Source organism: Lontra canadensis, unplaced genomic scaffold (genome assembly GCF_010015895.1).
Source record: "Lontra canadensis isolate GAN:19392208 unplaced genomic scaffold, GSC_riverotter_1.0 scaffold30, whole genome shotgun sequence".
Classification (NCBI taxonomy): Eukaryota; Metazoa; Chordata; class Mammalia; order Carnivora; family Mustelidae; genus Lontra; species Lontra canadensis.
Window position 1 is genome coordinate 13,009,002 of NW_022631024.1, and position 12,346 is coordinate 13,021,347.

The 12,346-nt window shown below is 50.0% G+C and overlaps 1 protein-coding gene across 10 annotated transcripts in view; it reads left to right on the plus strand.

Moving 5' to 3' along the window:
• Window positions 1-12,346, plus strand: part of RALGPS1 (Ral GEF with PH domain and SH3 binding motif 1) — a 268,752-nt gene that overhangs the window by 93,201 nt on the left and 163,205 nt on the right. For 7 of the 10 annotated variants that reach the window (XM_032865892.1, XM_032865896.1, XM_032865894.1 and 4 more), the window contains 2 exons: window positions 5,628-5,711; window positions 10,698-10,787. In XM_032865892.1, coding sequence (XP_032721783.1) covers window positions 5,628-5,711; window positions 10,698-10,787 — 174 coding nt within the window. The remainder of the gene's footprint in view (window positions 1-5,627; window positions 5,712-10,697; window positions 10,788-12,346) is intronic. The other 3 variants (XM_032865898.1, XM_032865897.1, XM_032865901.1) reach the window with 1 other exon arrangement.

The following is a 12,346-nucleotide window of genomic DNA, read 5'->3' on the forward strand; positions in this document are numbered from 1 at the left end:
CTTTTCATTTAGAAGCTGAAGGTAGTAGCAGCCGCACCTGCTCTAAGGGTCCTGTGAGGATGACATGAGATGGCATGTGTCAAGTGTGACACAGTTCCTGGCACAAAGTTGGTATTCAGTAAATCTTGTTTTTGCTTATCTGGCTGGGCCTTGACCCCCATCCCTGGCCTAGTTAGGAGTCCTGCTGCCCAGGGACTGCTCTCCTGGGTGTTATCCCCACCAGACTCCAGGGTCTCTCCTGGCCTGGATCACCTGCCCCTGCTCCCATCTGCTCTGTGCTGCCTTTCCCCCTGAGCATTATTTTATTTATCTAAGAAGCACATTGGAAGTACTTACAGTGTATCAGACATCATGCTAAGCAGTTCGCAAATATCTCCTCACTTACCCCTTAAAATTACTCTGTGGGAGAGGTGATATCCTGCCAGTTTTCAGAAGAGCAAGGTCAGGCCCTGGGAGTGGAAGTGACCTGCTCAGGGTCCCAGAGCCAGTGGCTATAGGTCAGCCGTGGTCCGTCTGCCTCCTCAACTGCTGGGCTCCGCGGTCTTTCTCTGTACAACTGTGCCCTGCCAGCTCACTTCTGAGACCAGCACCAGCCCCGCTGCTGGGCTCCAGGTCGGAAGCCCCCATGGAGGATCTGTCATCCCTGCCTCCAGCCCCAGAACCCCCACTTCCATGCCAGGAGCCTGTGGATGTCACACACCTTGGCTACTGTGGCTTCCTTCAGGGTGACAAGGCCTGGCAGGCCCTGAAGGACATGGCAGGCACTCTGTTATTTGCCTGTTCTTAATCATGTCACCAGAGTCTAGGCCCTAAGATGCTTTACTCCTTAGACCCCACCCCCAACCCTGGAATTGACACTGTCCCCGCTGACAGCCTCAGTGGGTCATCTACTCCCTGGGATGTTTTTAGAGCTCCTTTGGCTACGTGTGATTGTCCACCAGTTCTTCTGAAGATTGTTCTAGATATTAGAACAGGAGGAATGGGGAGAAACATGGAGGGTGGAAGAGGGAGTAAAAATGGTGATGTGGGGCCCTTGGCCGGCGGCAGCCTGGTCATACTCTGTAAGGTCACACATAGGGACCTCTTCTTAAAGTGGGGCATGTTCCATGAGGACGTGTTTCAGGAACATGATTTGGAAAAGACTGCAGTCAGGATCCAGCACCTGTGTGGAAGGGCCATGTGTTAGCACCAGTTTCCTGTGGCCTGGTCCTGTAGTATCTTCAGGGAGGACTTGTCCCACTCCCCAGGTCTCCTCTTCCAGGGCCTTAGCTCACGGACCCCAGACACGGTCTGACGGCCAAACTCCGACACACGAAACTGGCAGCTCTTGGGGCATTCCTGGCAGTGTGACCCCAGGAAGCTTGCAGGGAGAGCCTCAAGCAGTGGTGACGCTTGCTGTCACCTAGGAATGCTTGCATTAAGAAAAAGTTGTTTTCGTATCAGTTAGAAATTGTTTCCAGTTTCTTTGTAATAAACATTCTTCTTCAACTCTCAGAATGAGTGTCTAAATGAATCTCACGTGTTACATTTTTAAATTTAAGGCAGCTGGTCAGACTCCTTTGGGTTCTGGGCCCACTGATGCTGAGGTTCCTGTGGGGTACCAATGAGGGTGTGGCCGGGAGGCGGCTAAATATCCTGGTCTGGGGCTCAGGAAAGAACCCCAGGCTGGGCACAGACGTGTGGTGGAAGCCATGGCAGTAAAGGTGGGCTCCCAGGGAGGAGTACGGACATAGAACAGGACAGACGACGACCGTGGACAGATTTAGGTGGAAGTGGGGGATAGTGCCGGAACAGAAGAAAGCAACCAGAAAATGAGACCGGGCATGGCGGTCGTGAGACAGTGAGAAGGCGGCCAGAGGATACAGTGCTGAAGGGCAGGGCCAGGGAGTGGGAAGGGGCGGGCAGCTGCCCAGCCAGGTGGCTGTCACCCGTGGAGGACGGAGCAGTGTCAGTGGAGAAGGGGGTGGGAAGGAGGTGGAGAAGGAAGCGGTACGGATTGCCCTTTCAGGAAATTCATTGGGAAGGAGAAGAAAGAGTAGGAGCCAAAGGAGCCCGGAGGCCTGGAAAAGATGTCTTTCATCATAAATGTCCTTGCTGTTATCATCCTCCTGTTACTGTTCTTCATGGAGAGGAAGGGGGTGAAGTGGGGAGAGAGGGCTTGAGGGCAAGGCTTCTGAGCAGGGGATGGGATGGGATCCGGTGCCCAGGAGGAGAGCAGGTCCCCTAGAGGAAAGGGTCTCTCTTCTAGCTGCAGCTGAGGAAGGGAGAGGACACAGGTGAATTTGCACATTTGGTAGCAGAGCGTTTTCTTCTCACAGCTTCTGTTTTGTCCCTGATGAAGCCCGGGAGCATCCGCATGAAAGAAGAGAGGCCCCCGGAGGAAGCTGGCAAAGGACGCACAGGCTCATACTCCTCTGCTTTCACATCCCGTTGACCTCGGCAGACAACTCAGAGCCGAGGACAGACTGGGCGAGATCAGGGCCCTGGGGAGGGGGCGTGTGGCAGCCCAGGGGCCGCTGAGGGGCTCACCAGGGCTGTGGGGCCACCAGCCTCATCCCAGCCCCTTGGCTCCTTCTAGAGCCAGCCCTGTCTCCTCTGGTCAATTTGAACTTAATTACACTCAGATCGGTTCCATAGCATAGGCCTTTTTCAGGCATTAGTGACTGGAAGAGTTTTATTCTATTACTTCACATTTTCCAAACCCACTTCACACAGATGGAATCTCTTGTAATCCTATAAGGCCAAACACAGAAGAGGAACAGGGCCAAGGAGGTTGGGTCCAGGACTTGTTTTAGTGCAGATAGAATGGTCTTATTTCTTTTGACATCCTGATAAATCTTTCTGCCCTGAATTTGGGAGTATGAGGAACGCTCATACTCCATTCACTCAACAAATGCTGCCTGCCGTCCGCTGGGGCCAGACCTGTGCCCTGCGTGTCACCTCCTCTGCCAGGCTTTCCCTCTTTCAGTCTCTGGCACCAGTCTGTGGAGTTGATTTCAGTGTCCCTGTTTGATCAGCGACGAAACCAGCACCCCCAGAGGTTAACTTGCCTGGAGTCACCTGGGAATTATGTGGCCGGGCTGGGATTCAGACCAGGGTGTTCTGGCTCTTAAGGCCTTTGCTCCATCCATTTCATCAAAGACCCCCTCAAACATAATGTTTTACTCTGTTGAGGCTTTAATTTTAAATGTTACGTGTCTCTCAGTGCAAAAGGTTCTTTAGGGAATTGTCAAAACCCAAGAAGTGTACAAGCAATTTATGAATCAGGGTCTTGGAAATGTTCTAATCAAATAAATGTAGGGCAGATGTATTAAGTTCTTGCTTTGGTTCCTGTGTGCATGACATCAGCAAAGTGAGAGAGAAACGGTAATAGATTTTATTAATAATTTATGATCCCAATGAGAGCATTGTGTGGGGGAAGGAAGGGCTGTTTGGAGCTCTCGCTGAGTCTGACAGCAGTGGGACCCTCGGGAGGGGAGGGGAGATAACCTTTCCTGAGGACTTGTTCTGTGCTGTGTGCTCTGAATGTCTTAATCTCATTTAATCCTCGTGTTGAGCTTCCTAGTTCTTACAGTGTCCTACCCATTTTAAGATGTGAAAATTGAGATTCTGAGAAGACAGTGTCTGAGAAGATCACGCAGCTGGTGTGTGGAGGCAGAGTCTGTCTAATTCTACGTAAGATTACAGACTCTTAATTAAGTGTGTACTTGTAATTAAAATGTGTGCATGTGTACCTACACATGCGTGTATAACTTTTGCTGTGTATTAAAGAATTTGGGGAAAAAAACAAAAGGAGCAACTATCAGCCAGAAACTGGGCAACAACCATGCCCTGGTCCTTGATTGCCAGGTTAATGAATTCTCTTTTCGATCTTACTGTAGCCTCTACCTTCCCAGGACTGGTTTTGGGATCCACAAGGAAGGCTGCTCTTGTTCTCATAGTTTAACTTGGAAAGGGCATCGATACCCATTTACAGAAGCAATTGAGTGTATGTTCTAAAGGGGAGAGAGAAGTCAGTGTAACTGAGGCGGGTCGAATACACATTTTCAGAACAGGAAGAATCATGGTAAACAGGTAAATCCTACATCTCAAAGAGGGTCACGCTTACATTCGAAAAGAAATAAGGTCAGGGTATTCCTTCGAGAGGAAAAATCCTGAGCCCTTCCTCTTTGCTAACCGAAGATGGTGAGAGTGGCGTGAGATGACAGGAGGCATGATGAGGCCAGCACCTGACTGCCACATGGGGGCTCTTGCTGAATGGCAGCCCTAGTTGGCATCCTTGTCATTGCTGTTACTTAGGGTCTTACACTGAGGGTGTGAAGGACTTGGCAGGATCCGGGATGGCCGTGTCTTCCATGTGGGTGGCTAGGAGGAGGATGGGCATTTGCAGAAAGGAGGCAGTCACGGGAGAAGCCGCCTGCATAGCCTTGGCTTCGTGGCCAAGAGATCCCAGGTCCAGGCCATGGGATCTTGTGTCCGGAACTGTCCACTGCCTCCAGCCAGCCTTCGCACCGCCTGTTTGAGGCTTATAGTTGGGTCCCGAGAAGCATTTGAAGGGCACCGTGCTTTGGGCACAGCTGCTCAGCCCTCAGGTTTTATCTCTGGCCATTCCCACTGCCCTCCCAGACTTGCTAGTAGACCCCCATTCCAGCTGGTGGGCAGCTGGCTCTCACTAACGATCTTACTAAAGTTCCAGGTGTGTGGCAAAAAAGTGCTGTTAATAATAGCAAGGCCTGATATGAATTAAAAAGGAGGGCTTATAACTCAGAGGTGGAGAGCTTTAATCTGCCTCCTTTCTTCCATTCTTTGCCAGGGCCCCCAAGCCACAAGCTGAACATGCTGGGCGTTGGGTAATGGGTTTTCCCTGGTTCCCTTATGTACCCCAAGTCGTCCTGGTGAAGTGCTCCTGTTAGCTCCCTTGGGTAGGAACCAGCCTCACTAATAGGTAAAACTTAGGTAATTTGGTGATTCAGATTGTAATGTTAAACCTGCTAGAAAGAAGAGACAAGCCCCTGAAGATGTCAAAGGCAGCCTCTCCTTCTGGTCCCATGTTGGTTGTACAAGATATAGGAAGGGCTGACTTTGGGAAGGGGTGTGAGGTAGTTCCAGAAGCTTCTCTGACTGCAGTGGGTTTGGGCCAGGACATTTTCTGATTCTAGGAATGGAGGCTGTCACATGGCCGATGAGCTCTGAGATCCGTTAGCCATATTTTAATTTTAAGTTCTAAGTTCACTGGGCGGATCCTGCTAGCTAACACATTATGCCCTCTCTCAGACAGTTTGCTTTCAGAAGGGAGTTCTGGTACCAGGGGAGCTGGCAGGGAGGCAGTTTGCCATTAAGGATATTTTGGCACAGAAGTCCTGAGAAATGTGGCTGGGGTTATGGAGAAAACTATCCAACTTCCCATCCTCACCTGGGGAGTGGGGTTCCCAGGCTACACCTCCATCTCCAGATCCAGCCCTTCTCTCCAAAGGAGGAGGAGAACCTCACCCATCCCGGTGAAGAAAAGGATGGCCAGAGCTTCGGCCCTTCCCCACGTCCGTGTCCACATTCCAGTTAGATGTCCTGCTGTGTTTTGCATCCCGATTAGAAAGAATCACTGCTGAAATTGACTCTGTGCTTCCTAGGAACTTGCCAGCTGTGGATGGAGTAAGAAGGAGAAACATAGTCTCGCCCCCAACGTCGTGGCCTTTACCCGGAGGTTTAATCAGGTGAGCAGTACCCCTTGCATGTGCCTGAGCAGGTAGCACAGGTGTCCCCTGTGGACTGGGCACCCTGCCAGGGTTCAGTCACGGGCACCTGGCACAGGTCCAAACCCTTCTTCCCAAACCACTCTGCCCATCAGTCCTTTTTGCCTGCACAGTCCTTTTTCACAGCAGGTGGAACTGAAACCATCTTTCGAGGGTTTGAATCTCTTCATTGGCTTCCAGTTCCATCCAAGCTGAGGCTCCAGCACCTTAATTGCCCTGCAGGGTCCTGCACAGTCACAGTGGGTCAGGTTTTCATCCGCCCCTCTCGCGCCATCCCTTGTCCCTTCCCCTATCCCATCCTGGCCGGCCTTCCTTCTCTTCCCTGATGCACCGTATCTCTGTCCCATCAGGCCCCCAAATGTGCCATCTTCTTAGCTCAGAATTCTTCCTCCCTGTTCAGCTCCCGGTCTGATCAGCCTGAACGTCACTTCTGCGGGGAGCTTTCTGGGAATCCCCAGCCTGTGTGAGGTCTTTGCTGTCACACGTTCTCTCACTGAACCCTGTGCTTCTGTCTCCGTGTGGCCCTTTGCTCATCTCTGCTCACTCGGTGGAGCTCTTTCTCCTCCCCCTTTTATGCCAGTCTCTGGGCTCTGTCTTGTTTACCACTGTGCCTCCCGCCACCTTGCCTAATGTCCAGGGTAAAAGAGACCCTCAGTAAATGCTTGTGAAATGAATCAATGAGATGCTCAGAAAACACTTGTTGAATTGAATTTCTTTGAGTGCCTCATAGCCAGGCCACTGGCCTCACACATCCCACTGCAAACTGACTTGTTCCAACCAGAGCCTTTGCTCCAGGTATGAAGATCCGCACCCCCTCTTAAGGGAAGGATGATGGGGGCTTGGGCCAACTAAGGGTAGTGGACTTCTGGCTTCTTAGCCAATCTGCCAGAATGTGATCTTTGCTAGTAAGCTACCTGTAAGACCCCTTTTGGGTGGGCCAACCCCCAAATGGTGCTATTGACAGCTTTTCATCTTTCTTGTTTTTTTCTGGTTTCAAATGAGGGCAGTGGATTCAAGATTGTGTAGTGTGCGTGACTAGACCTTGGGGTGATGGGCCTAGGTTCCCTTTGGGCCCTCCCTGAAGCTGGGCCTCCCTGCTCAGAAATGCCGGGCCCTGTGCATCACCACTGCCCAGCCCTCTCCAGGCTTCCCCAGCCTCGGCTGCTACCCAAGGATGAGGGAGCCTCAAAGAGGCAACAGCTTTTCATCTGAAGATTGACACTGGAGTTAACATTATTGTTGTTACAACAGGAGCTAGGAAGGGTCTAGTTGCGTTGGGAGTAGGGGCTGTATGTACTTGTTAGTTTTGAAAAGAGAAGTTCTGAAGCCTTTTGTTTCTTTTTTCTTTCTTTTCAAAATCTCCCTTTTCAACCAAGCTTAGGCTTTAAAAAATAAAACAGATGTGCACACGCTATCAGAGGATTCAGAGTTTCCTTCACAAAACTATTTGACTGGGAGCCAGCTCAGTCCCACCTCTGACCAGCCGCAGAGCTCCCGGAGGAGGGCTGCTGGGGGCTCTGATGTAATCTGCCTTGCTCGCGGAGGCCAGGTCAGCTTGGCAGGGGTGGGGCAGCTCGTTCTGCGCATGACTGCCTTGTGTCCAGATCATACCAAGTGGGTGAAGTGAGCCAGAAGTGCAGTCGCGCTTTCCCAAACAGAATGCTTTGAGAAATGGTCTTGCTGCCAGCCTGTCAGCTACTCCGAGTGAGCAGCTCCTGGACACGGCCCTTGTAGCTCTCTTTTGGAAACTGGCCAGCAACCAGCCCTGGTCAGCCACTGGGGCTGCTTTCTCTGAGATGAACTGATTGGCATCCCTTCCTGGCAGACTTTTATATGTGAGAACAAGGCTCCCCATCAGACTGTAGATAAGGAAAACAGGTCACTTACCTTTCTCGAGCCTCAGTTTCCTTATCTGTAAGTGAGAATAATAATATGACTCACCTTGCAGAGTTGGTGTGGAGATTAAGTGGAATGGTATATGAAGAACTCTTAGTGCAGTGTCTGGCATGTAGTAAACATTCAACGTTTTGGGGGAAAATAAGAGGGAACGTGAAGATCAACTGATTGGAAAGAGGTTGCCCGCAGAGTTGAGGCTTCTTGTGGCCAAGCCAGAAACCCAGTAGCCAAGGTCCTGGTCAGACTCGGTGGACTTGCCTGCCTCTCTGTGGGATCTGAGTCCCCTGGGATTTGTTCATCTTGCTCCTAGAGGGATGGAAAGACCCAGACAAGTTCACTGAGCATGTGTTATGGGCCAGTCTTGTATCTCAGCACCAAGGAGTTCACTGTAGAGCTCAGAAATGCTCAGCCTTTTTTGGATTATGTCTTCTTTTGAGAATTTGACTATATATATGTATATGTGAACTTGTCCCAATGGGGACATTTTACAAAATGGTACTGGAACAATTGGAACATTTTTTATGTATGTAAAAAAAAGTGGACCTAGACATAGACAATAGGTCTTTCCTAAAAATTAACTCGTATTTGCCTGTGCAAAGAGAGGAGAAGGACAGTATTTGGCAACGATGAACGAATTTGCTAGGAACACGTGCGTGTGTGTGTGCACACGTACATGTGCACGTGCACGCATGTGTGTGTAGACATAAGATTTCAAAGAAGCTGGATATATATCTAGGAGTGCAAGTGCTGGACTGTGCCATTTTGTATTCCTGCCGGTAATGGAATGAGAGTGTGTGTTGCTCCAGGTACTGGCCAGCAACTGGCACCTTCACTGACTGTTTCATTTTAGCCGTTCTAACACACACACAGAGTTCCGCCTTTCCCCTGTGACAAATGATGTTGAGCATCTTTTCATCTTTATTGCTATTTGTACTTCCTTGGTCAGGTGTCCAGATCTTTGGCCCATTTTTTAGTTGGGTTGTTTTCTTACTGTTGAGTTTTAAGTGTCTATTTTGAATATAATGCTTACATCAAATATGTGTTTTGCAAGTATTTCCCCAGGCTGTGCTTCATCTTTTAATTTCCTTACCAGCATCTTTTGCACTATAGAAATGTCTAATTGTAATGAAGCCCAACTTATCAGGTTTTTTTTTCATGGATTGAGTTTTTGGTGTTATATCGTCTGGCCTTCGGTGCCCTTCCTAGCTTTGATTTCCCCCTCTACCCTGACCCCACAGAGCATCTACAACACCAGACCAGTCGGTCCACTCAGCCCTCCCTGGTCGTGGTGTATACAGCCATACCCCAATCCTATCTTTACCTGCTCGAAGTCCACCCATCTTTCAAGGCCTGCCTCTTCCAGCAGACCTTCCTCTACCATTAACTCTCCTGTGTTCCATTCTGCTTCGGTTGAACAACTTCTGCGTCCAGGATTGCCATGGGATTTCGGGAGGATCCTGCTTCCTCTGGTCACCCCTGTATCAGGCAAGGGCCAAGTGTCTGGACTCACGGTGCCTAGAGCCTGTACACAGAACAGGCTTCACAAAAGTCTGTTGAATTGACCTGGAGTTGCCTCTGCACCCGTGTGCTGCAGATCAGTGTCGACCCTGTCGTGTGCCATAATTATGCCTTAAATGTGTGTGATTTTTTGGCGTGCAGGCATCTATTAAATTATACATATAAACGATCACACTTGAGTTTATGTGGCATAAAAATGTGCATGTATTAAAATATAAGGTTTATGGACATATCATTTGATGTCCAGAAAATCTTTCTTCCATAACTGGCTAGTAAACATTTGAGTCTGAACTTAATTTTAGGCAATTCCTTGGAAAAAATGATTCTATGGAAACCCAGGCATGTCCTGGAGGCAACCACAGATAATTACGCGGAAAAAGCTTTTCTGTAATATTCCTGCTTAACATAAAAAGCAAATTTTTGATTCTTGGTTATTCTTGTTTTCTCATTGAAAAGTGACTATTTCAGGAAAGAGAAAAAAATCTAGTTGCCGCAGTAAAGGTGCTTTGTTAACTCTGGACTATCTTTATTTTAATTTATAAAATTCAGAGGTTTTAGATGCCTTTGCCTTCCTTTCAACTCCACACCTCCCTGTACTCGGCTCAGCTCTCTCTCTCTCTTGGCTGTGCTGTCATCCCACCCTTGGGCATCCATGGGTCACACAGCATTGTTGTTACTTACAGTAGCGAGACATAAACAAGAAAGTAACCACTTCCCAGACTTTCTTGGCACGGAGCCCCTTCTGTGTTGTACTGAGGTGTCATGTGAGTCCACTATACCCTGGGAGACAACTTGCTTGTTCCCGAAAGGATTCAGGGGCTTGGGGATGTTGATTTCTGTGAGAGGTCAAGCATGAATAATGTTCTTTTCTTTTTTCTTTTTTTGAAGCATGAATAATGTTCTGAAACCAAAGTACCGTCATGTCCTTTTGGCATCAGTGGTCTCCAGAAAAACATGTCCCTTCACAAGCCTTGCTTTATGGGACTTTGAAAGACACCTGCATATCGTTTAACTTATTGGGTGAACCTCTCCTAGAAAATTAAATTTGTTATGATTGTGCAAATTTTGGTGAATCCTACTCAGTTGAGGTCTGGCTGGGGATATAGATCTCACAGTGGTACAGCCAGTGAACATATGTGTTTGTCTGGCCATTTGTCGATCCATCCATCCAACACCCCAGCCATGGTTTTCCCACAACTGACTGCCTTCTGAGCAGGAATCTGTCTGAATCATCTCAAAATTTCCTGCCACAGCTTCAGAGAGTTTCATATGCTGTGGAGGCCCAGTAATTCCCCCGGGTGATGAGGAAAGTACTTGTCTCTCGGCATCACCGTGTGTGTTCGAGAGGGGGTGCTGAAGGAGGGACCCACCTGCAGGGCTGGGTGTCATAAAGGACCCCCTCAGCCACCTGCAACCCCGGGCCTGTGCTCCTCCAGCTTCCTGACCCCCCGCGGTGGGCGAGGGTAACGAGGGTGGTCCAGGGCTTAACCATTTCTCTGGTGTGTGTGTGTGTGTGTGTATTTGACTCTACAGGTCAGTTTTTGGGTTGTTCGAGAAATTCTAACAGCACAGACTTTAAAAATAAGGGCAGAAATCCTGAGCCATTTTGTGAAAATAGCCAAGGTAAGCTCTTTTGTTATTATGTTTTCCTCTCTCCCTCCCTCCCTTCCTTCCATCCTTCTTGCAGAATGTGTTTCCTCAGTACTTTGAGAGCTGCCTTGCTCTGGGTGTGCTGGACTGGGTTCAAACAGAAGCTGTGACCTGACTTCTCTAGGCTGTAAGACTGGCCTATGTGCCCGCTCGGCATCCCCGCCCCCCCTGCACGCATGGTGGGGTGGCCCTCTACGCGTTATGATGGCAGTCAACCGTTCTCCTTAGCTGGCTGTTCAGACTCTCTGTGAGACCCTGGGGGTTCCCTCTGGGGTCCATTCCTCCTCCTGTTTCAGACTCAGCTAGTCCTGGGCCCTGCCAGGCTCTCTGGTACCATCACCTCCTGCATTCTTGTCCACGATCCGCAGAGCTCACCCCACCGCTATCCTGAGCTTAAGGCCTAGGCCCCCACTCCCCACTCCCACCCCCTGCCCTGATAGGTTCTGTCCTTACCAGCTGTTGAGCTCCGGGCTTAGGTCTGTACCCTGCCTTTCCCCTCCTCTTCCCTGATGCCGGCCACTGTCATCACTCCGCCAGCTCCTCCCCTTACGCTGCTGCGGACCACAGGGCGTGCCTGCACCTGGGCGGCACACTGCCGTTCTGTCTGGTTCCCCGTGTGCCGTGTGCACGTGCTGTGTTCCCACCCAGGCCCTGGGCCCGCTGACCTGTACTGATGTCCTTACGAGTCCGGCATCACAGCAGCCGCTCTACTGAACCGATTGTGTTCGATGTTTGCATTGTTATTCTCCCACTTCTAGAGGAGGAAGAGGGCTTTAGAGAGGTGAGCGGCCATGCCCAGGGCCTTGTAGCGAGTGAGCTACAGCATGTCTCTTTGCCTTTAGGGGAGCTGCTTTGCTGCCCTCATGGGAAGGTTAAGGGCTTCCATCCAGAAGTTTGTCAGGGGCAGCAGATAACTTTCACGCCGTGTGCATTCGGAAGTGCTCGGGACCGTGCTGGGGCTGGGCTTAATGACGCTTATTACTGTCAGGGCGTTCATGCTGGGCCATGAGAGAAAGCGGGGTGATGTTCTGGGCCGCTGGTGCTTTCTGGAACGGAGTTCGTGGTACCTGTCCAAGGAATCCAAGCCGGTCCCACCTTAACCTCTGCCATCTTCCAGCGCTGGCTCATCACGCTGGCACTGTGCCCCGAGCCTGTTCTTGTGCAGATCCCTCCTTCCTCGGGGCCTTGGTTTCCCCTCTGCAAAATGAAACGGCTGGATTAGAGGGTTTCCCAGAGGACCTTCAGCTCAGAAAGAAATTGTGTGACAGGCATAGCCTTTCAGATACACAGGATGAAATTCAGTCCTCTCAGAGAATCTGTTATTACACACAGGAAACAATTAGAGATTGTTACAAGATGTATGAAAGGAAGTATTAACTTGTGTGGTAAAGGAGAGATCTGAGGAGGAACAGAGCCGCAAGGACTAGACATAAGGGCTTTTTATTATTCATTCGTTCACTAGGCCCTACTGTGCACCATATGCAGCACTAGGGATATGACAGCAGGTACAGGGGAACACCTGGTCCAGGGTG